The sequence below is a fragment of the Lagopus leucura genome, unplaced genomic scaffold, assembly GCF_019238085.1.
Source record: "Lagopus leucura isolate 7727_CA_CO unplaced genomic scaffold, USGS_WTPT01 Super-Scaffold_702, whole genome shotgun sequence".
Classification (NCBI taxonomy): Eukaryota; Metazoa; Chordata; class Aves; order Galliformes; family Phasianidae; genus Lagopus; species Lagopus leucura.
The window spans coordinates 11,422,039-11,446,956 of NW_024962254.1; the positions used below are offsets into that span (position 1 = coordinate 11,422,039).

Here is a 24,918-nt window from a genome sequence, read left to right on the forward strand (position 1 = left end):
TCCTTCCTTCCTTCCTTCCTTCCTTCCTTCCTTCCTTCCTTCCTTCCCGCCTCCCTCCCTCCCTCCCTCCCTCCTTCCCTCCCTCCCTCTCTTACTTTTCATCTATCAACCACTTATTTATCTTTCTATCCATGCATCAGTCATCTTTTTATCTATTAATCCACCTATCTATTTATCTATCTTCCTTTTCAGCAAGAAAGGCTACTTCAGTTTAACCACAATAACCGCAGGGGATATGATTATTTCCTGTCTTAAGTAATTCAGAATAAAGGAAGTTTCAAGTCACACAAACTGTGACAAATTATAGGATTTCATCCTGTGCTGGTCAAGTACCTTTCTCTTTCACCAATAGTAATGGGAGTTGAAGGTGTTCAGCACTTCTGAGGACATCTGACAGTATGTGCTCAAAATTTATGAAAGAGCTGTAAGAAATACCCTCATGTTGGACTGTGGCTTTTAAAGGAAATCCTTGTTTCCACTTGTTGGTTTATTGCTGTCACTTGTAGCCAACTTTTCTCCACTGTAGGCGTTAATGACAAATTTTCTATCCCAAATTTCACAATGCATCCTTGTTTGTTAAACTTTCTTGTTAATGGTATTTCTCAGTTACAGTAACAAAAAACTCCACCTCCCTTAATTTGTCATTACAATCATTTTCTTGTGATAAGGTAAGAGACCCAAAGGACCTGGATACTATTCAGTCATCTTACTGAGGTACAAACGAGGGCAACAAACTTTAAGAGATGGGGAGTATGACTGAACTGATACAACAAATGTCATGTGCATTTACCCAGAAACAGAGAATGTCTTTTTTGAGCTCTGCTTTCATTTTAAAACTGAAATGTTTGGTTGTCTCAATAGCTTTACACCTAGAAGGCATTACCCTCTGATTATATACATAGTGTAGGTAATGAAATACAACCCCCTGTTCAGTGGTTCTTGCACCATGCATAATTCTTAATGATACGAGAGGATTCTTTTCAAAAAAGTATTTTGTCTGATTTGAATATAATTTTGTAAAAAATCAAGGCAATACTGTGAGGAGATTTGATATGATCTGGGAGAAGCTGGTATTCTTTGCTGTATAGCAGCAGGACAAAGACAATGAAAGCAGCTATGTTAAGACTAGTTGCACCTATCTTTGCACATTTATTAGTTGAGCATTTCTGTGCAGAAAATGGAGAAATACGTCTCTCTGGAAAGTAATTCAACCAGCTGTCTTAGGATAGGATGAACTGCCTCAATAAGTAGTCTCTTGTTGTCTTTACTGAGCATAGAAAAGATTAAACAACTGATTTAGAATATATTTCTAGTTTCAGCTAACAGCTCAAGCTACATTACTTTTTGCTTAGAAGAGACTTGTGTGCCAGCTGTGGAGTCCTGCATTACTCAAAGCTAGTGTAAGGCTTTTGCTACTTGACCGCTTGCACAATGCAGCAACCAGTTCCCACTGCTCATGGGAGGAAGGCCTCAGTGGAGTTTCTCACAGACGATGTTTCACAAATACGTCTGTAGTGAGCCTTGAGGCCTGAGAAAAGAAGTAGCTGTAGAGCAGCTGCTGATTGCGGTTTCTTTTTTATCTTTAGTTTTGGTTAGAGTTAAAGGATGCTGATCTACCTCGTGACTTCCTTTGTAGTCTTAGAGTAGGTTTTATCCAAATTGCTGTCAGGTGACCCAAGGTTTCACTCAGGAAGTCACTGTCCTTCCTCACCACATCAGCAGTACCAAGTCACACTACAAAGAGCTATAGCAATCTTCAGTACTTCTGCAGCATGGTCATCTTAGCATGATAACCATCAGAGATTCAGCTCTCCAAACTGCTCGCTCTGTTGGTGTCTATATGTGAGTTAACTGTCTAGGCTTGCATGATATCAACAGAGATCTAACCAGTATGGTCAAATGGCATTTATTCTGACCACATGTAGGATGTAAACTTAGGATGAGATCTGTACTGCTCTCAGAAGCTCACCAAATGTCTTGACAAAAACCTTTGACTTCCATGAGAGCCTACGCATGAGATCACATGAAAACTCTTAGGCTGCAATTCAGCTGCCTAAACAGGGTTGTAAATTGTCTTTTCTCTCTTTCTTTAAAACATAACCACCTCCTTACCCTTTCTCTCACATTTAACATTTTCTCTGCTCCGTAAGAACCCCTAGTTACAATTTCTAGAGGGGTATTAGTGGTTCTGCTGTAACTCTGAGGATCTGTTCACATCTGAAAGGAATATATAACCCAATTTTCTATTTTTTAATTTAATCTTGGTCTGGAAAGAAGTATTATCTTCCCTCTAATCTCCTGCTGATATGCCTGGAGACAATCTCTATTAAAGCAACATAATCAATTTAAATTTATATATTTTTGAAACAATTGTTGAATTAATTGTTCAATAGCACTAGCTTGCACAAGAAAAATATTAAAAAGAATTGCCACTGATGTGTTGAATTAAATAATGGGTATTTGAATGACTCTGTGAGAACAAGACTCATATAAATGAATTTAATTAAAGTTTTTTATTTGCTGTAATTTAATTACTTTTCTTTTTTACATATGATATTCCTTTTAAGACCTAATCTCCATTTTCAGTTATACAGTTTCTTATCTTCAAACACTTGTAGACAAATTTTTACTCTTGAATTTAATGGAGGTGAGAATTACTAAGCCTGTTCTTTATTTACAAAGGATGTAATTTAACAGACTTCCAATACAGACAAGTGAGTAATGAAAAAAATTATGAGGATATATGATCTTCTCTCAGATTCCTATTATTTCTATTGCAGTAACCCAGAATCTTCCTCTAAAGGTTTTGGTTTACTGCATTGCATAATGCAGATGAAGTATGAGAAAATGAGTTTTGTTACGGCCATATGGCTTCCAATGTTATCAGCTGAGCTACAAAAAGAAAGAAAGTGAATAAGACCATCAAAGACCATTTCAATTGAAGATATTTGAAGAAAAGTGTGGTAAAGCTGGATGCAAAGCTGTATTTTTAATGAATTTCTTGTTTGGCCAAGGATTGTAATTTTTAAAGTGAGACTTTCAGTTCATCCTTTATTCCAGCAAAATTAGGAGGGATTTAGTAGGTAAAAAGATGAAATAGTAAGCACTTGACAGAGTGCTTACAAATACAAGTACAAATGAGGTTTATCCCCCCCTTGTATAATATGATCTGACAGATCAGGGTAGAGGTTTCAGCAATCTCTTGTACAATATTATATTTTTCAGTTTTAAATTTGGTTCTTAAATCTAAAGGCATGAGGGGAAAAGATGCCTGTGTTTGCAAAGAGCTGTGCTGTGGAGGAAAGGCTCAGATTGGAAAGTGAAGAAGAAAAGAGAGAGCAAAAAGTGGAAGTGGGATTTATGGACTGACGTTCATGAGTCCCAATTACCCATAATATTTTCACCAGAGCCGGCATGGGGCAATGGAACTCAGAGCCTGCTAGTTGTTCCTCTGCTTGGCATGGGAAAAATATTTGCCTTTTCACACCAGAGTATGCCTTTTAGTGTTGAAACTGGAGTTTGCTCTTGAATATTAGCGCACATAAGGGAACAAGGACAAGAAGATATGACAAACACAACTTATTAGGAATATTTAATGCAGCAGGTAAAAGTGTAATAAGTTATATAAACACATTTGTACAGTTAATAATTATTAAAACTAGACTTCTACGGAATCCAGGCAGAAATCCATTCTGACCTATTAGTCATGAAATACTGAAAAATTCAGCACATAAAAAATACAAAATATACACATAAAAATACGCAGTGTGCATGTGAAGGAGAAACACAATCATTGCAATTAACAATTAAACCAGCTAATGCTCTTCATTTGATTGACAATCCGTTTGGTGCGAGGATCAAACTGGAACTGCTTTGTTCCATGGAAGAAGTACACATAGCCTGGAAACAAAATTAAATCCAATTACATTTCATATACGACTTCTTTTTGGTATTCTGGGGGAAAAAATCAATAAAAACTCTCCATGCATACTTGCTATTTTTCATTTCCATCTCAGCTGCTATGTTTAGGGGCTAATAACAGGGTTTTGAAAATAAATGATCCTGTCTACAGTACGACAGATATTCAAACTCAGTTTAAAGATATTTTTTTACTTACCATCTTTCTGGAAAGCAGCATCAACTCTGCCAATTTTTCCAAAGTCAGAGATTATTTTTCTGGGATAACCATGATCCATGGATTTTTTGTTTTCATCGTATCTGAGCACACAAAAAAAGCCATAATTACCACTTGTAGTGAAGCAGATAACATTTTAAAACTTCAAAGCAGGTCCATACATGTATACAACTCTGCTCTTAGAGTGAAGTCTCATAAGGATAAACTAAAGTAGATTTTGATTTTTTCCTGTTATGTAATAAGGTTCTGATGAGTGTCTGAAAACCCTTCCTGCAGGGATGTTTGTAACAAAACTCTCAAGGATCCTGGGAATGAAGCCCAGGAACATACTAATGATTTTCAGGCTAAGCTAACACCTTGGCCATCACTGCATCTACAATGTGTTTCTATATCTAGCTGTTGGATATCCAGTTTAGTCTAAAATGGTAGCATATAAAGGAGGAGAATAGAGAAACTGAAGCACAGACCTGAAACATCTTTGTTATATTACTGTCAATCATGTACTTGTTAAACAAAGTTACTCTCTGAAATTTATCGCAATCTGCACTTAAGTTACAAATCATGCTAACTGTACAACTGTTGATGATCCATAACTTGATTATTCAAAGGAAAATTCAGTTACAACATTTTTAATTAATAGTTCATTTTGCTTGAAATGTGACTGAAAAGTGTACACTATCATAACATTACACAGAAAAGCAACACTATTGTGAATAAAAAATGAATAAGTTTGCTATAAAATAACTGTTTCAACAGACAGGTATTCCATCTGGTAGCAAGTACTTACATTGCCACAACAGGAATGTAATGAATGGCAAACAAAGCTTTGGAGATACTGACATTTCTTAGCAAATGCTATAGTTCTTTAAACTTTCAGACAAACCTGCTTGAATTTCCAGAGTATACCTGAATATCATAGCTTAATTTATATTAATTATATCAATTTTCAGAGACAAGTAAAAATATTCTTTCTGGTAGACAAATATTAAATCTCACCTCCAGTATCTGTCAGCTACAAAGAAATATGTTTTTCCTGTGATCTCATCATTGTAAGCTGCATTCACTCTTTTAACAGTCTTTGGGAATCCCAAACGATAGATTGGTTTGGGATAGCCGTATGCAATGTCGTATCCTCTGATAACCCAGTACTTATCCTCTGAAAAATATAAGCATGTTTCATTTGGTTTTGTTATTAATAAACATTTAATTGCATTTTAGATGGGAAGAACGTGAATTGGCTTCATGATATAATTTCTAAAAAATACATTTTGAAATATCTTTCCAGAATTTTTCCTTTACTAGTCTAAGAAACTTATTATCTCGCTCTGTCTTAAACTAGGCTTCAAACTTTTTTGGTAAGAGTCCTATTAGACCATCTTGTAACAATATATTCCAAGCTGACAGTGAGAAGAGTAATGGTGATGTGCAAATTCCTCTATTTACCAGCTGAATTACTTGTTAGAACTTAGCAAAAATCATGTGAAATGTTGTTATATGAAGAGAACTAGATGTGAAGAAGGGAAGCTAGTTTTATGTCTTCTTTTTCACAGCACCGAATAAAGCACAGCAAGGAGGTTTTTTTAGGATTATGACCTCTGGAGATCTCTTCCAGAATTATAGCTCTATCAGGCACAGGTTCAGCAATCTGGAGCTTTGCAAGAGACCTTGTTTCACTGACCTTTGTTAAAGAACTACTTTAACCTCTGAAATTGCATAATTTGCAAAGGTTATGAAGGAACTCGTCAGAAAAAGTAAAGAATTTCAGATGCCATTACCTTTAAAGAGTAAAACTTCATCCCTTTCAATGTTCTCATAAGCAGCTTGAATTCCTGATGGCAAATTTGGCCAGAACACTGAGATAAAATTTAACTCTGTCTCTGACCACTCAGGATGTTTGCGCAGCATGTACCTGGTTTGAACAAAACGTGTAGATTAAAATTGTTCCACTCTTCACAGATGTCAGACAATGATTATAGCTCCTGGAGTATAACAGGAGAGAGACAAGTACCTCCACTTTGTGATATATTCTGTCTAATGTCAAAATGACCTTCTGGGTACATATCCCTCTCCAATGAATGTAAAGGATGTCTAGAGCGGCTGCAATCTGAACTTTAGAACCTCCATACCAAAAATCAAGCAAGATAAATATAAGACCTTCTATTTCTCTATAGGGCAGGAAGGCTGATCACTGGTGTCAGTGAACACCTAGTATGTCTTTCTATGTACTAGTACTTCCAGTGGTGGCTTTGCTCTTGCATGGGTGTACAGTAGAAGGCTTACATGGTGGGACACATGAGCACATCACAGAATCACAGAATCACATCATCAAGGAATGTATGAATACTGTTGCTTGCTATTAGTTGAATCTAGTTCAGAGCCAAGTCTAGCACAGCAATGGCCACAATGGCATATTTAGAAAAAAGACGACCAGCCTTGATCTCCTTCACTGCTCTTGTCAATTATGACTCTTGCACTTAACAAGTTAAGAACTCTTTCTTTGGTAAATAGGTACATAATGGTTTTATAGTCTTTCTCTTTGTACTATTTCAAAATGATAGTTTTCCCTCATGGATTACTGATTTTTTTTAAAGCTACTGAATACATTTAAGAGATGATATATGTGCTTATTGGTATTACCTGCCCTTAAAGAACATCATTTCTCCACGCAAAGTGGTAATGGCATCAAATGTCAAATTAGGGTCACAGACTTGTGGAGTTGTGGGCCCTGTAGGCTGCACAGCATCATTAGACTGTCCTAAAGGAAGGAAAATAAAATAAAAATCTTTCAGTTTGTATTTAGGGAAATATAGAATAAACACAGTGTTCAGAAGGTGTCCATGGTTGTCAAGGATCTTCTTTAAAAGAAAATGAAAGGGCGTATCATTGTATACTGAATATCTGTCATAAAACCCAAACTTTTAACACTGTTAAAGGACTTGAGTTCATATTTCCAAGATTTTTTTTCCAGAGCAGCTCTTCAGCTGAAGGTAGCCTCCAGGTTTTTCCTTATCTTGTTATCCATTGTTTAGAACACTTAGACTTTGCATGTAGGTGAAATAAACATTTTTAAAATATATTCTTATCATTATTCGCCAGCCTCCAAATAGAAATATTAAAAAATATATATATTTATTTCTTACCATATATGGCTTGAATGCCATCAATGTCATCCTGAGGAAGAAGGAATTCTTTGGGGTCTGTGTAAGCATAATTTGGATACATCAGTGCTCCAGGATCATTTGAATGGGACAAACCCAGTGAGTGGCCAAGTTCATGGGCAACAACAATGAACAAGTTGTAGCCTGTGAGATAGAAATCATAGGAAACAGATAAAATCTGTTTTAGTATTTACCACAGTATTTATAATTGAAAAGAGTTTTATGCAACTTACCAGAATGTGCTACAGCTGCAAGACAGGCTATAAGTAATTCTATCCACATTATAACTCAAAAAATATTGTAGCTGAAGATCTATATGAGTGTTTGAAGATGTTGGACGTTCTGATTATGATTTCTTTACTCTATCTCCAGAATCTTTGTATCTTAAACACAATCCCTATTTCTCCTGCTATTGCATAAACTGCTCAGAATCAAAAATCATTCCAATGATTTTGAAAGTTCAGTGATTCAAGAGAACAATATTTCACAACATAAGTTTTGATGACATTTGAATTCACTAGTTTGGAACACTGAATTGCTAGGTGAAGAAAGATTCCTACCAATGAATCACTGGCAAAAAATAAAAAATAAATGAAAAAGACAAGCTCTGCCACTCTTACTCACTTTTTATTTGCAATTAGCCTTATGAGCTAACTACCACAGGAGAAAAATTGTACAAGGTAAAACTGTGTAAATGGATTTGGTCTCAGCCTTTACCTCTTCCATCTTTTGTCCAGGTTTCCTCGTCATCCATATGCACGTCTCCACCAAGACCTTCTCCTGGTTGAAAAGCATGAGCCAGCAGCCCATTAGGGCCATCAAAAGGAGAGTTGTCATTGTGATCTAAAATGAAGAGTAAAAAATCATTTAGAATCCCAAGTTATTTCAATGATTTCGGATGTCTATGCAATATGTAAAGATATCAATTTTACCTCTATAAGCGAATGAGATCATTATATCTGCAATTTTGTCCTCAATCTTTTGAAATGTCAATGGTGTCACACTACTCCAGACATTCAGAGCTTTCTGGATTGCTTCATCTACATCAGTTTGTTTCATCTTTCTGGTGTAATTCACAATCCTTCAAAGGAAAATGAAAGCATTACATAATGCTAAAAATACAAAGTTTCAATTGAAAAATATTCATTTATATATATTATAATATAATATAAATTGTAAATATATTACAAAAGTAATATATATTAAGTATATCTTTCATAAGTACAAATCAATAATGACTTAACTTTAGATAATGCCTTCTAGAGTGTCTGTTTCTTTCTAGAAATCAGTTAATCATTCTAGATGTCATTTTGGATAGGTCATAATGCACTTCAGGCCCCCCAAGCTGAAATGCTAGATTTACATTTATTTGAAGAAGATTAGGAAATGTTACCTGTATGTCAGATTAGTCTTCTTCCATTTTGGATTCCCTGCTGTGAAGACGTATTGCTCTACATCAGGAACACCACACCTGGGTTTATTCATCATCTCCAAAGTGTCACGATCGACTTTCCCAGTCACTTGTAGTCCAAAGAATTCCTGCATTTCCTTGAGCTTTTCAGCAAGATGATTTTTACCCCCCTGCCTTAGATGATGCCGATGATCTTTTTGAAGATTGTAGAAATTCTGTAGATAAGTCTGAACGAGAATTTTTTAAAAGAAGAGTATTATGACACATCAGTATTGTCTTCAGTCACATTTATGTTTCCTAAATCATCTTGAACTATTCTATCCTGAAGCCTTGTGTCTACCAAGGGCTAGAGTTGCTTATTTTTTTCCCAAGAATCAGTGTGAAAAGGTAGATATGACTTAAAGCTTTCACAGTTACCTGAATTACTTCTTTCACTGATTGACTACATGGAGAACTTGTATTTAAAATCTAATATTTGCTATTAATAATTAATTCCACATTTATTTATTATAACCCGTTATTTTAGTAGCAGAGCTTTTAAGGAAGCTTATAACTTCACATATCTCATTCAAGGAAATATAAATTAGCAGTGAAGCTGCAGACACAGGACTCCTGACAAAGTCAGTGAACAGAACAAGAGTCAGCACTTGGCAAATCTTGTCATTTATTTTTAGCTATGAAATATGACTTGAGAAAACCAGATATTCCTAATAAATTTCAACAACTTTTTCTCCAATAGTTAGTGATACATCTGTATAATTGCTGCATTTCTTGAAGATGCCTAAAAAAAATTCCGTGAAAGATCAATTCGAACAAATACTGAAATACACACATAATTCAAATGAGTTTCTTTCCCTGTGTTACAAAGGCTGATCATGTCACAGTTTTCAAAGCACATTCTGAAATATAACCTGTTCCTGATTTTGACTAATTCTGCACAGCCATGCAGCCTTGAGACTAGAACTTATGCTTCTGTATTATTTTTAACATCTTACTGACAACATCAAAGTGAAGTTGTGCAATTTCAGATCACACATAGGTAAGTAATTTCAAGAAAATTCTCACAAAAATTTCAGGTTAATAGGAAAAGCTTTCTCTTGAAACCTTTGCAAAATGAAACGCCTCTATTTTCAAGTCACATTCTTTGAAAATAATTCTGGTTATCCCTCCGACTACTTTCTGTTTCATTTAGAAATGCAGTAGAAAATGTTTACCTCCACAAGATCTGTATTTTTTCCTTCATCTTCTTCTTCAGGAGCCACAGGGAAAGCAGAGGAGGCCGTCACATACATCAAGAGGAGAAGAGAAAAGGCCTTCATTCTTGTCAAAGGTTCTGTGCTTCAGCTACGCTGCGAAGTCTTGACCTATTGAACACGTTTCTCAGCTCTGTTTATATAGCTAAATTGTAAATCAGTGACAGTCTGACTCATGCTGCATAATATCCTCTGATCAGTAAAAATGATGCATAACAGTTTCGTCATTAGGGAGTGATGAAATGAGTTTAACTAATGTTACCATGCTTTTTTTTTTTTTCCTGAGCCTTCTGTTTTGGGCAATTTCATAGTGTTTTTAATAAATAAGGAAGTACTCACCAGATAAAAGCTGGAATTTCATTTCATATACATGAAATATATATGAAATTTATAATGCAATTTGTGGAGCAAGTTCTTGATATACTGGAGCTACAATATGAAATAAGAGATAGCAGTAACATAACATTGCATTTTACTGTAATCAGTAAAAACATATGTTCTCTTTCAATAAATAATAAAATACACTTAGTCAAAATAAGTATCAATAACATATAAAAGAAAATGCAAATAACTGATCTGGGAATAATTAGCATCATAAATTCAGGTGACTTGCCATGAGATAATTAGCAGTTCTGTCTGAAACAATCTTGTGCTGTTCCCAAAACTGAGAGCTAAAATGGTTCAACAGTTTTTGACTGACGTTTAACAAACAGTCAGGTTACTGGAACACATAAGCTATGTTTCCATATACATGATAAACAGAATAATGTTTATACTCTTGGAAAAAAAAATGCAATGGGGTGTTTGGATCCATGCACAGAGATGTTCTTTGATTGGGAAGACTACATGAAGCTCAATGGGAACATTTGTGTATCTTGAAAATAAAGATTGAAAACCATTTTGTGACACTGTGTTCCCTGTTTCATCAAGGAGTCGGAACTGTTGTTAAATAAATGAAGAGCTGCTCCTGAAAGACAGGCTGTAAATGTTTTCCAAGAATCCACAGTGGTCTTAAACAAGAGTGATTATATGTAGACATAGGGTTTGGCTAACTGAGTATTTGTGCAATTTAAGGCCTTCTAGGAAATCCCACCTGACCTCCAACTACCCTGCAAGGATGTAGGTCTTCATACTTGCCATGTTATGGCAGCAAGCCTCAGGTGTGTGTCTCAGGTATGACCAAATGAACGATGCTCTGATGTAGAATCAACTTTAAGTGATTTGATGCATAATATCTCTATATGTAATGTAGGAATATGAGCTTCCTTTTTGAAAATGGATTATAGGGAATGATTCTACTGATCATCTGGTACAGATTTTAAGATCAACAGAAGCTGACTGTATTGGCTAAGTTTATGCTGAAATAAGAGGATTTTACATATGTGGGGTATGTGGGTACCTATAGTGCAGACCCCTAATTTCAAGAGAGCATTTCTAACTGCTAGAACAGCTAAGTACCAGAGTAGATGACCTGAAGGGGCTGCAAGCTTGCTAACTCTGAAAGTTGTCAGGCTGAATCTGGTGCTGTTCTCTTGCCAGAGAAACTGTGGAAACAACTATAGGTTTCTCCCAGTACATTATAAAATTTTTTGTGTGTGATTAAATGTCATAAAAAGGAAAAATAAAGGCTAGTGTGAGATGGGAAAAGGCAAATACGTACGACTCTTCTTTATTTCTGATACCTCAGCAGGGTTTGATCTGAAGAAATATAATGCAGGGTGAAAACTTCATTGTTCTGGAATCACTGAATTTTGGAATATCCCAAACTGGAAGAGACTCACAAGGATCACTCCAAAGAAGTTGGAAATACCCTTCAGGAAGTATTCTAATTAGTTTCTCAAGTCCCAAGGCTATGTAACTACTATATAGTTCTACTATCACTGCAGCGCAGCATCCCCCACCACACTGAAGGTTAACAGAGCAGATACTACTCCTGGAAAAGTAAATTTCTTTATACTTCTTAATGTTTGTCATATTTCTTATGTGGAGTTATTGAATAAAAATAATACTGAACATTTCAAAGCAATAATACATTAAAATCATGGAATACATTGAAGTCATTGAAATAACTAGGAAGATGATTCTGGAAAACAGCTTTTACAGATTTAAAGAGATTCAATTTCATGATTCACTTTCCTATTAAACTTCATTGTTAATGCTGGATACATCTGCAAAGTCTGAACGACTCAAATGAACCTGGGATTAGTGAAATGTTCCTTAAATTCTGTTCTGCTATATAGTTCTGTTTCTGAATTAGTGTTTCTCCTTAATATTTATTCCCCATGTATTTCTGTAGGCTTATTCAAATTTAGATCTTGAGTTAATACCCACATTTCTTTCTTCTTTTTTCAGTAATTATTTTTCCCCAAAGAGTAGATCACTCCCTATTTCTCTATTTTTTTTTCTTTTGTTTTCTGAAGGCATAAGAGGCATATTTAAACACCTACAAGCAAAGAAGACATGCAGATTAATTGGAAGCTCCAGGGGCTGCAATGGGAACATTAGGAAATCACAAGGTACAGATTGTACTGGAAGGTTCTGCTGCCATGCACATTTCAGCAAAAGGACTTTTGCCAAATTTTAACGTGACCAGAGGATACTGAGTCAGACAGAGGGTCGGAGGGGACATCTGGCTGTCTTCCTGGAAACTTTAAATAAACTACTTTTTAGGACAGCCAATGACAGGATTAGAGAGCCCTGGTTTCCAGCACAAGCTGTGGGAGCCACTTATGTGCTCACAGAGTCATCAAGTGAAAATCTCAAACAACATCAGGAAGAGGAAGCAGAAGCAGTGTCTTCCCTCTGTCTTGGGAATTTCCATCATGTCAGGCCACAAAGTCATGTCCCATTTCACCATCTGCAGTGGTGTCCCACTGCGTGTCCTTCAGCACATCTCCCTCAAATGTGTGTAGGACAGCTTTCAGTCGTCTGCTCTTCCCATCACACAGCAGTCAGCATGTTGCCATGCTAACCTTTCCAAGGAAACCTGAAAGTGCCAAAATGAATTTACTGAGTGCTAACTGGTGTCTACACAATCCCTCAATTTGCTTGCAGACCCATTTGTGTTACACTGAGTGGCTAAAGGCTCATGGAATCATTGAATATCCCAAGTTAGAAAGGGACCCTTGAGGGTCATTGAATCCAGCTTCTGGCTCCACACAGGGACACCCAATAAACAAAACAAGTGACTAAAAGCACTGTCCAACATGTCCTGAGCTCTCAGGAGCTCCAGCACTGGGGCCGTGCCCACAGCCCTGGGCAGCTGTTCCGTGCCCACCGCCCTCTGGCGCAGCCCCTTTCCCTCACCCCCAGCCGCCCTCCCCTGACGCAGCTCCATGCCGTTCCCTGTCGCTGTCACACAGAGCAGAGCTCAGCGCTGCCCTCTGCTCCCTGTGAGGAGCTGTGACCCCATCAGGCCTCCCCTCAGCCTGCTCTGCTCTGGGCCAAACAAATCCAGTGACCTCAGCTGCTTCTCCTATGTCTCCCTCTATATCCTTCACTATCTTTGTATCCCTTCCTCGGATGGTCTTGAGTAGTTTTATGAGCAAGGGTCTCTTATATGCATGGGTAAGCAAGGTCTCACCAGACCCACCTGCCGTAGGATGGGAGCAGAGGCTGCAGGTCTGTGTGTCCATGATCAGTGTGTCTGGGCCTAGGTTACAGGCACATCCACATTCCTGTGGGTGTCCATGCATATATATATGTGGATGTGCATGCACCTTCTGGGAATACCTCTTCTGGATGGACTTTGGGCATGGTGCTGTGCTAATCTCACCTTTGTCAAGGTACTGGATTTGGCATCTCCTAACTCACTGATTCTGCCTGAAGTGTGCCTGATGTCTCTATATAACCAATGGAGAGAGAGAAATCTGGCACTTACCTACCTCTTACTGTTGTTCGGAGACAGCCCTTGCCCAGACAACAAGCACCCATACAATACTCAGGTTACCTTGAATCACCCACCAGGTGCAGGACCATCTGCTCAGCACAGATAAACCCAAACGTGATGCCTAAGAAAGGGAGGAATTATGCTGTTGAGAATAAAGGGCCCTTGTTTTCAGGGGGGTTTCCATTCTTCCCCCAGGCAGTACAGCCTTATGACTCCTTGTATTAGCAATAACCACACTTAATATTCACGCACTTATTTCTTGACAAAACTGCATCTTTTTTGCTTGTCATGAGTCAAGAGACTTCTAAGTATCTCTTTCCTAGGTGCTCTACTCACCATTCCTTGTTCATCAGTTCTACATAGGAGCACAAGCATTGCCCAGGCTCATCTAGCACACTGTTCTTCTAGGTTTATCCACTTTTCGAACCAACTGGAAATGATCGTTAGGCAGAAGTATAAGAGGACAAATATTTCCCCAGAAGAACTTTTGAGCCTCCAACAATTTTCTGTCACAGTGATTTCCACTGACCTTGTGTATAACTTACCTATAGCTTGTACGTGATTCTTCAGGATAGTGTTCTATTCCCCCAGTTATTTATGAAACATTTTAAAATCCTCTAATGGCTTTAATTCTTCTCTTGCTAAGATGAAACTGCAATGCTCATCACTGACTAAATAATGAAAAAATAAACTCAGTATGAATCACAGTGGGGTTTCCCTAAATCAAAGTCCTTCACTGCAGAATCACTGTAGAAAAGGGAACTTTGATTGGTTCCGTGTATTTAACATTGCAAAAAGGAAATAATTCATAGTTCACAGTTCAAAGAATTGTTTGTTAACATAATTGTCACATTTATACTTGCCATTTTTTCTCATGAACAGGTGGCACAAAAAAGTACAGTCGTCATTCTTCCAGGAAGTACTTTTTTGTCCTTTCTGAGCTGTTATGCATATCCTAATCTCTCCATATGTTTCCAATATATTTTGAGGGAACAAAATCAAAATCTTTTCAGAAAACCAGAATGTTATTTTGAAATAAGTTCTTTTCCTTGAAGGATGTTACTTTTTCTGGGAAGACTGAAATGTCAGGGATATAAATCACATCACTCAGTGGCACAATACAGCTGGTTGCCAGTTATTTTCCTCAAGTTAGCAGATTAATTAGGAGTTTTCCCTTAGTGAGCCATGTACATTTTAATACTGATATGAAAAAGCCGAAGGCAACCTTCCAACTCAGATGTTTTGAAGTTTGCACAATCTCTTGATTTACAATCAGCCAACATTGTACATGCTCCAAGACTGTGATCAGTCATGCCATTTACGAACCAGGATGTTGGGACAGTCAGTGGCAGGAGCACAAGTGTGTAGTTCAAACCGCACTGAAGTCCAAAGGCCACTGAGATAGGGCTCAGGATGTGAGGTCCTGAATCAGCTCTAATTATTCTATTGTAGAAGAGCAATGCAATGTGATGGCTCACAGACTGGGGTAGTGCCTGAATTACACCTCAGTGACTCGCACAACTCTCAGATAGGGCATCATCGCTGAAATCAGTAGCACTTTAAGGAGAAGGGAAGGAGTGCCACTTTTCGTGCCAAGTACCTGTTTCCTGAACACACACAATGGAAATCTAATCAGATCCTTCCTCCCTGCTGGAGCTGCTGCCTGGGGTGGGAAACTTCTCTAGCCTATCCTGGGCAGGATTTCTCTGCAGGTAAGTAGGTCTTGGGATGCCTTCAGAACTGACCTCACCAGCTTGAAATCCTTCACCTCTAAACATTGCAGCTGTCATAGAAGATGCAAGATTGTAAAAGTTAACCTGAAAGAGGCAGCAATAAGGATAAATTTCTCTGCACGAATCTGAAAATTCAGTCTGCATATACCCAGGGGCTCTGGTCCATTTGGGACATACTGGATTTGGTGCAGGCTTTTTGTGATCTGAATTCTATAGGAGAAAGAATCACATGATAATCTTCTCCCTTGTGAAGACAATAAAAAGATGAACTTCATCCAATCTTGATGCAAACAGGCTAGAAATCTGGACATATAGAAATACACAAGAAATTGAGGAAACAATTTACTGAAGCCCTTGGTTTGAGTGTGCCACAAACAATGAATGTATCAGCTATGAATCCAGGTGTCAAAGCATACCTCAGAAGAGTACATCTGAAATGTAGGTCAATAACCTTTGGTTAAAAATTCTGTTTTTACAAAAATGACGAGGCTGACTTGCCAGTAGTACCAGGGCTTTTCAAACTAACAATTGGGAAGAAAAATAAGTCACCAAACAACAGTTGAAGAAAAAAAAAAAAAAAAAAAAAAAAGCCCAACAACCAAGCACTGAAATTATTTTAAGGCAGATAGTAACAGATAGTAGTAGAGTCAGTGAAACTCTACTTCTGCTACGTATCAATTTCCAAGCTGACGTCACTGGAAGCTTTCCTATTGGATTCCAACTAACCTTAAAGTTAGAAGTTTTGAACCTGTTTCTCTGACCTTGGCAATGTCAGACACCAATTAGACCTATTCATTGCTTATTTTTGGAGGTGATGTAACTCAAATTAATCATTTTGTCTCCATTTCTGCCAGCGCAGCAAAGACCTGCTTGTCACCTCCCTACAGCAGGGTATGGCAGCATCATCTGCACTGTTTGCTGCAGGAACAAATGGCATTTCTTTTGTCCTGCAGACTGAGAGTGTCTTACTGTGCTGTGGGCTTTGATGAAATGCAGATTAAACTTTCTCATGGTCTAAATTCACACTGGAGTGTCCCATTTGAGTAACCCTGTTACTAGAGGCTTTAAAAATGTTAGCCATTCTGATGTTAATTATGTACATATATGTATGTATCAGTATGCTAAATACTGTTTTTCAGTTATTTACAGAAGCACAGAATGAATATGCAGGGAGTGATGTATGATGACTGAGTCTGAGCACCTATATGTTTCATATATTTACAGAAGAAATAGTGTTCATAGTGCAGTGATACTGCATTCTTTCCTACACCATTGCAGATTTCCTTTTCTTAACAAGGAAACCAGAAGTTTGTCTTTAGCAGGCGTGTTACTATCTTCTTATCAGGGTCAAACTCAAATTGCTTTCTTCCTTGAAAGAAATCAAGGAAGTCTAGGAAAAAAAAAAAAAGAAAAGAAAAGAAAAAGGAAGGCGGGTTAATTAAGTTATTGCAGGTGTAAAGCTTAATAGACTTTAACAGCTGGAAAGAGTTCTAAAAACTTTGCATATTTCACATACACTCACACTGCCAACAGTATCTGCTCCCAGGGATAATGTTTGCAAAGTGGTGCACTAGAGCTTGGGATCACTGCTCTTCAGTCTGTCCCAGCATCTCTCTTTTGAACTCACATCCTTTGTCATGCAGGAGAAACAAGTGCTAATTATTATTCTCAAGGTAATGACATGTCACGATGTGATAGCCTTGCTCACAGCAGGTAGACCTTATGCTGCTGAGACCTCAATGTCTTAACTGGTACTCCTCATGGCTTAAGTTACACATGGACATGAATGCAGATATTTCAGTCTGTCCGTTAGGGATGGCTATTTCAGCTGTGAAACAATTTTCAACCCTACATCAAATGTAGATATCATTATTTTTCAAGAGGGGAAAATGAAGCATGCGAGTGCTACGTGACTGTTGTGGTGTCTCAAGGGTCAGCCTCGGGATTCTGAGGAGCCTGAAGAAAAGTCTCTATCTGTCCAAGCACTTGCAGTCCTACGACCCTGAGAGTCCCTGGGTCATTCAATTCAGGTTCACTTGAGAAAAGAGACTCACTTTCATGCTGAAAAACAGCATCAACTTTTGCATTAATTCCTGGAAATGCATCTTTTATCAGTCTTGGCTTCCTGTCCATGGACTGATTTCTTTTATCATAACTGAGAAAAACAAGAAACAACCTGATGTCAATTAAAAGTGCAAACAATTCATCATTATTTCAGCTCACATCAATACTTCCCACCCAGGGAGCCAAGTTCACTGAGGACTTTCAGCAATATTCAGACAACCTTGAGACAGATCTGAGGTTCATAAACCATTATTTACTCAATGGGCCACACAGGAAGAATTACTTCTGTTTACATCATCTCAAGGTATGTCTAAGAATACTCAATATTTAAGCCATTGTCACAAATCTGCCCTTTTTTGTATTGTTTTATTTTTAAGAAACTGTAGATAAGAGCTAGATTGAAAATCTTATCTCAAACATAAGTTACATTTGTGAAATTATTAAGAGATTGCTTTAATGTTCCTTGTCTGTAAGAAATGCTTGTTAGGAAAAATCTAATTTTTTCTTAAGTTATAAGATATTTGAAGTTATTTTATCTAAGCTACCTACAGTAGGTATTGAATTTTAAGTGAAATTCAATTTATCTGTCAGCATACTTAATCACAAGGCTGAAACATTCTATTTCTGATATGTTTGTTCAGCAAGAACAAATATATCAAACAATATCAGGAAAACGACTCAGGACTCCAGGCTGAGATTTTTAATGAAAACATGGAAGTGTAATCTCCTGCTCAAATTAGTAGTTTGTAGCTGGTTAGTTACTCCAGGATGCTCTCTGTGTGTATGATATACTGTACAGGGAGGATAGATATTGTCTCATTCACCTACAAAAGCTAAGGTTGCCTGCTGCTTCTGATATAGGAGCATCTCCTTCAGCTGTTAGAAATATAGGGCTGCAACATGGATCTGAGCAGCTGAAGACCATTAGTCTGCAGCTTCATGAGCTTTCTGTTGGCAACTGGCATGAAGGTGGAATTCTTCTTAACCTGCAGGAGTGGCTTTGATGTAAGTCATGTGTCATTTTTGTTCTGTCCGATTTCATGATGTGATTTCTGCAGCTGTAAGATGGCTTTTTTTTCCAAGGTAAGTAAATTTATGTAAATAAATGAACACATAACGTGTGTTCTAAATAGCAAAGCACTTAAAAGGAAAACTAAAAACATTGCTTCATTTCTTCTTCCTCTTTCATTTCCCTCAAATATTTCTTTTTTTCTATAGAATTTTGTGAAAGAGATGACCAAAACTAATGTGTGACTAATGCATCCTAAGTCATGACAAGATATTGATCACAAGATTATGCTTGATTCATTTTAGGAAAGTAATAGATAGTATCACCTCCAAAATTTGTCCGCTGTGAAGTAATATACTCTCCCCTTATTTCTGTCATAAAAAGCAGCATCAATTTTGGCAACATCCTTTGAAAATCCAAGGGCGTAGAGTTTTTGTGGGTATCTGGGTGGTATGGTTTCTCTTCTCACAGCCCAGAATTCATTCCCTATTAAGAAAAGTTCATGAGAACGTGTTATCAGAGTCTTCCAGGAATTGTGTAAACCTTTGCATGAAAGCTTATCTTTTAATGAAAAAGAAACCACAGAGAGATAATACCGATTACTTGAAAACGTTTCGCATATTGTTCTGCAGCCCAAGAAATCCAAGAATTGTACAGTGCACCATATTTTACAGAAATGAAAACTTCAGTCTCCCTCTCTATTTATCTTAGTTTTCCACAAGCTGTGACTGAAATACACTAATTCATTGGACTAAATTAAAATTAAATTAAAATTCAGGGAATCCTACAGAAAGAGTGTGTTTTCCAATCCAGACATGATCTCTTAAGCTATTAGGACAGGTAGCATTGGAATGTAGAAGACATTTTACCTTTAAAGAGGAGAATTTTGTCTTCCTCAGGAATTTCATATGCAGCGTCAACACCAGATGGCAGCCGTGGCCAGAATAAAGATACCAAATCAAAATCAACTTCTCTGACTGCAGGATGCTTGCGCCAAAAATGCCTGATGTAAATATAGCACAGGCTTTGGATACAATCAAACATTTACACACACTAATGCATAAAACCACATCGTGGCAGTCAGGACAGGATTTAGCTGACTAAACGCAGTCATGTCCCCTGTGTTAGTCACCCTAAACTCCTTGTAATAGCGGTGAAAAGAATGTCATTTCCATGGTGACGATTCCTTTCTTCTTGATACAGACATTCAAAAGAGGTCAGATGAACCATTCCTTTCAAACAGCCATTAGTTTCCTTTTACGCAGATGACCTAGAGGGACCCAGTTCATGTCTAAAAGCCAGTTTGGGGTACAGTTCTGGGAACAAATCTCCACCCCATGGTTATTAGCACCAGCTCAGAGAAATGATTGGAATGTGCAAGTATCTTCTTCAAAATACCACATTTCTGGGTTTGAGAACTCAAATCCTTGAAGTTGAAGGTCCCTTTAGTGCTGATTTTGAGGGAAGCAGGGGGAAGCACAGCCCTATCTCTTGCAAGGGGAAGGAATCACCTCTCACACACCTTCTCTCAACTTTCTGGGCTGACATGCCTTTGAAGATGGGCTACTTATTTGACCTTAGCTCTATATTAATTACCTTTGCCTTTTACTATTATACTAAGTCACCAGTTCAGGGGATCTACAAGCAGGTGTAATGTCAAGATTGGTAGAACCTCAGATATTTCAAAGCAAGGATGCAATGAAAGTGTTGAGCATATCAGGGCTGGTGGTACCTTCTTCTGATGCTGAACGCGTTGGATGCCAACTATTAAGACTTGCTCCAGTCTAAAATGAAAGCTGCCTGTATTTTCATAGGAGACATCTTTGCCCATTCTGTTCATCCTGTTTCATTTGTGATCTTCCTCCTCTCTTTGTTTCTCTACCACCTTCCTCCTTTTTTCCTCCAATCTCTTACCCAGAATTCTTGTTCTTCATTAGAATCTTAATATTTTGATGTGGGAGAGGTTTCTAATTCTTAAAAATAATTATTTGTTGTTTAAATCAGTGAGTACTCTGGAACCAAATAAGAATCAGGAATTTTAGGTCTTTAGCATAGATCCCGCTATTAAAGATTATTGAAGTGAAAGAATCAGAATTACCAGCAGATGGTAAATAAAGATATAACGATAATAGTTAACCCTCTGTAATAAGTAAGAATACTGTGCTTGTTTCAATTGCAACAGCCAGATTGCTTTATAATTAATGCCTTCCACAATTTGGACTGTGAATTGAAGCTTGCAACCACTCAGGTGAATTTTTCTGCAAATAATAAATTATCCTAATACATAAATATCCCCTGTGAGATCTAGGCACTCCTTTTCAGTTATATGGTATCACCAAATGCTAAAGTACTAACAAGACCATGGTCAGCATCAGTGTTACAGCACAGGCTGTGGTTCATAGAACAGTTCTCAAATTAGCCCTTTACCTGAAAGGTTAGATCTCTCTCTTATCTGAACCCCTTTAAAGTCACAGTGAGAAATCCCAGCTTAGGAATATTCAAAATAAAATCATTTTTTTCTGTGCTGTAGGGCATAATTTATAAATGATAGATGGCTATTTTGGTTTCTGAAAGCTGACTTACTTGTCTTTAAAGAATATTATCTCTCCACAGAAAGTGGTGACAGCATCAAAAGTTAAATCAGGGCCACAAGAGTTTGGCAGTGCAGGTTCTTTTGACTCAGTTGGATCCTTTTTTTCAGCAGAATCTCTTTGGTGATTAGAGGTTTTAGGAGAAGGTCCTAAAGGAATCAGTTAATGGAAGATACTAAAAATGCAAATTTGTTCAAATAAATCCAGTATGCAAAGGTACTCCAAAGGGTTTGGAATTACAAGCAATAGCTGATAAATAATTGGGAATTACCATAGAGGGACTGAATGCCATTAATATCATCCTGATGAAGAGGGAAGACTGAAGGGTCAATTTTCCTATAAACTGGGTACATTAGAGCTTTGGGGTCTTTGGAATGGAAAAGTCCAAGTGAATGTCCAAACTCGTGGGCAGCCACATAGAACAAGTTTGCCTCTGAAAACAACCAACAAACAAAAGGCATAAAGGGAGATACGTGTATTTCATTTGTAACTCAAAACATGCAGGCTTTAAGAACCGCTGTCAGAACTGCTTGAAAGCTGGAAAATCCAGTTGGAATCAAAATTCACATCAGAAAGAAACGTAATGAAATTGTTAGAGTAGAACCCAAGGAAGGAGTACTGCAGAAGTCAGCGTGGAAGAACCCTAGAATTGTACATGTGACATAAATGTGTGGGAAGAGGATGGAGGGTTGGGGAGAAGCTCCCTGAGCTCCCTCCCACAGCATCTCTACTCAGCCCAGGGTAAAAGTTGTACTGATAATAACTTTTCAAATCAGAAAGCTCAGGGACTGAGCTGGGGGACAGAAAGCAGCTGCCCAGTCATCTCCTTCAAATCAGCCCCATTTTAAAGTACTTGAGCAGAGTGGAGAGACAGACCTTGTATTCCTTCTGTTTGGGCTATGAGAACTGAATTTCCTACCTTCTGTGCTTTTGGTCCAGGTTTCATCCTCATCAAAGTGTGCATCTCCACCAGTGTCTTTGCCGGGTGCATAGGCATGAGCAACAGACCCTCCTGGGCCATCAAAAGGGATGAAATCGTTGTGACCTGAGGAGTGAGTCCCACAGACAGCTGACTGAAGGCTACAGCAGGAGAGGTAACAGACTTCAGTCAAGCACAGAGCTTTCTAGTCTGCTGATTTTGTAAATTTTCAAGATTCATTTCTACAACGGTTTTTCAAAAGGCCAATTTTGCAAAGGGAAAAGGGATAAATCAGGAATGAAATCTTGGCCTCCTTAAGACATGGGTGGACATTTATGTATTTACTCCATGAGGGAAGAGGAGGGGGACACGGTTTTGCTTGAAATACATTCTCTTACTTGCTCATAAGTTAAAATTTTCTCAAGCTCTGTGTCAGCAGCCCTCAGATGGTTTCCAACTGACCCTGACCTGAAGTGGTAACTGAAGTGCTGATGGCAGAAGGAAGGTTGTGGGGAGACTGTAATCCCTCCTCTGGAGAGCCTTTGAAGGTCAACTCCAGAACAGTGTATGTGAGCATAGATTTAATGGTTATGTCCAGTGCCTAGATGTGTGGATAGGTATATTTGGTTGGAAAAAAGAGGAGCTGACTAGGAAAGTGCATGCATGCACAGCTGTTCATGAAAGGAGAGAAGGTAAATTTTCCCTGAGGGCAACTCCAAAAATACAAGCCTTGAGTATGTCTAGAACTTATTTAGCTCACATAAAGCCCATGACTAATCCTAGGAGTGTACTAGAGCTGCCCACGCCACGGTGCTCTGAGCATGATCATACTCCACAAGTCCTGAGCCTCCTGTCGTAGAGCATGCATTGGCATCAAACGCTAAGTATAGATTCAGTGAACTATAGTAGCTCACTCCATTTACTTTCTCCTTCCTTCTTTTCATTTCTCTCTTAATCTCCCCCCAGACATCTTCAAGAATCATCACTATAACAACTTGGGCAAGGTCTGTGTTTTTCTGTGCATTACATGAGAATAAATCACGACTATTTCAGACGAACTGCTTCACACTGGCAGAAGTTGGGAATAACTCATTATGCTTATGTAGACTTTTACCTCCAGTTGCAAAGGAGATCATTATGTCTGCATCACCTCTGCCCTTCTTGATGAATTTCAGTGGGGTCACACTGCTCCAAATGCTGAATGCTTTCTTGATTGCTGCATTGACATCTGCTGGGTGTAAGTCTGGTGTGTAGTTTAATATCCTTTAAAATACAAAATAGAAAAATAACTGCATTCAACTTAGCTACATAACGCACTGTCTGTACATTAAGGATTCCATTATAATTACCTGTATGTCAGAACTTGTTTTGCCCATTTTGGCTCTCCTGCAAAGGTGGAGAACCCAGCGACATCAGGGAATCCACAGCGACTTTTCCGCACTAGGTCCAAAGTGCTGGAATCTGGTCTCCCTGTCACCTCCAGCCCAAAGAATTCCTGCATTTCTTTTATTTTTTTTTGCCACTGCACTGTTACTTTTCCAAATGAAAGATTCTCCATCTTCCTTAAAGCCGTAGTAATTTTCCAAGTACTTCTAATGGAAACAAGATATTTTAGGACAGTCAAATACGTTTATCTTTGAAGCTCTTAAAGATTATACTAATACTTCTTCAGACCTGTTTGATACTTTATTTGATATTTTATGTTTCTTGAGAACATGGATAACAGAGCTTGTTATAGACTATCTGGATGTTTTTCTCTTAGTGAGTTCTTTTTAGATTATATTATGACTACATTATGGCTTTGCATTTTACTCAGAAGACATTCTGATTCATTATTTGTCTAATAAGTTGAATGTTTTCTGCTAGTGTGCCTTCTACCTGCTCTGTGCTCCGGGGTTATCTAGAGTCTTTTAAAGCCAGCAGTGAAAAAACGGAAACATACAAGTAACTACAAAATTTAGGTAGCAGTATCCTATACACACATATTTTTTAGAGTAATAATTTGGAAAAAAATAAAATCCACATCTTATGAAGAGCTGCATCTCATAATACCAGAAGTCACATAAATTACTACATTTCCACCTATAAATCAAATGTATACTGACTCAGATGTTTCATTATTTGTAGAATCAATTCATCACTGATGTAATTAACGCATCATCAGTTTTAATTGCTCTCTGCAAAAAATAAAACAGGGATGAGTCAAGATTAAAGAAGCTTTTGCTGTCACAGTACGTAATGCAGGTCCACTCTGAGAAATAATCTTGTTATTCATTCTAATGGAATTTGCAGTACATTTTGCAGTGTATAGTAGCTCCCCAGTTGCTATATACTAGTATTATTTCAGATACTACAGGGGATGCTAGACAGTTGTTAGAGACCTCAGCCCCTGAGGTCTGCCATCCTCACCTGGATAAGCTGCGTGCCTTTTTCCTTCTTTTGCCTTTTATGTGCAGGAAAAGCATGAGAAAGTGCTGCATATAATAGCAGGAGAAATTGAAGGTTCTTCATTTTCTTTTTCATTTGCCCCTAGAAAAGTTTTCCTTGGAGTAGGTCACACACCTGCTTCACCTTTATAGAGCTCTCATTTGCTTTATGAAGCTTCCAGTCTCTGACTCACTGCTTCTCACAACCTTCAGCTAGCAACAGAGTACATGAAAAAAATAGTTTTAACATAAAAAGATTTGTGCTGTCTTTCATCCTGTTCCAAGACCGAGAGATTTGAACCTTTGCTTTGACACCTCCCGCAGCAGTGT

General features: G+C 37.8%; 2 protein-coding genes across 2 annotated transcripts; both read right to left on the reverse strand.

Annotated features, from left to right (window-relative positions):
• Positions 1-3,799: 3,799 nt before the first annotated feature.
• LOC122175107 (interstitial collagenase-like) lies at positions 3,800-10,023 on the reverse strand. The gene is made up of 10 exons (XM_042862529.1): positions 9,919-10,023; positions 8,687-8,931; positions 8,226-8,374; positions 8,011-8,136; positions 7,276-7,437; positions 6,773-6,890; positions 5,911-6,044; positions 5,132-5,291; positions 4,118-4,218; positions 3,800-3,900 (listed from the first exon to the last, which is right to left on the reverse strand). The coding sequence occupies exons 1-10, from the start codon at positions 10,021-10,023 to the stop codon at positions 3,800-3,802; spliced, it is 1,401 nt and encodes a 466-aa protein (XP_042718463.1).
• Positions 10,024-16,868: 6,845 nt separating this feature from the next.
• LOC122175112 (stromelysin-1-like) lies at positions 16,869-23,748 on the reverse strand. Its single transcript, XM_042862535.1, has 9 exons — positions 23,512-23,748; positions 23,277-23,425; positions 22,163-22,288; positions 21,515-21,676; positions 21,236-21,392; positions 19,522-19,655; positions 18,979-19,138; positions 17,634-17,734; positions 16,869-16,969 (listed from the first exon to the last, which is right to left on the reverse strand). The coding sequence occupies exons 1-9, from the start codon at positions 23,718-23,720 to the stop codon at positions 16,869-16,871; spliced, it is 1,299 nt and encodes a 432-aa protein (XP_042718469.1). The 5' UTR covers positions 23,721-23,748.
• Between the last annotated feature and the right edge of the window lie 1,170 nt (positions 23,749-24,918).

Coding starts and splice junctions, on each gene's coding strand:
- LOC122175107 (XM_042862529.1), bottom strand. CDS start 10,023: ATGAAGGCCTTTTCTCTTCTCCTCTTGATGTATGTGACGGCCTCCTCT. Junction 8,375..8,686: donor AAGACTAATCTGACATACAG/GTAACATTTCCT, acceptor TTTCCTTTGAAG/GATTGTGAATTACACCAGAA. Junction 4,219..5,131: donor GTAGCTGACAGATACTGGAG/GTGAGATTTAAT, acceptor TTGTGTGCTCAG/ATACGATGAAAACAAAAAAT.
- LOC122175112 (XM_042862535.1), bottom strand. CDS start 23,720: ATGGAGAATCTTTCATTTGGAAAAGTAACAGTGCAGTGGCAAAAAAAA. Junction 21,393..21,514: donor TGGCATTCAGTCCCTCTATG/GTAATTCCCAAT, acceptor TGATTCCTTTAG/GACCTTCTCCTAAAACCTCT. Junction 17,735..18,978: donor ACAGCGGACAAATTTTGGAG/GTGATACTATCT, acceptor TGTTTTTCTCAG/TTATGATAAAAGAAATCAGT.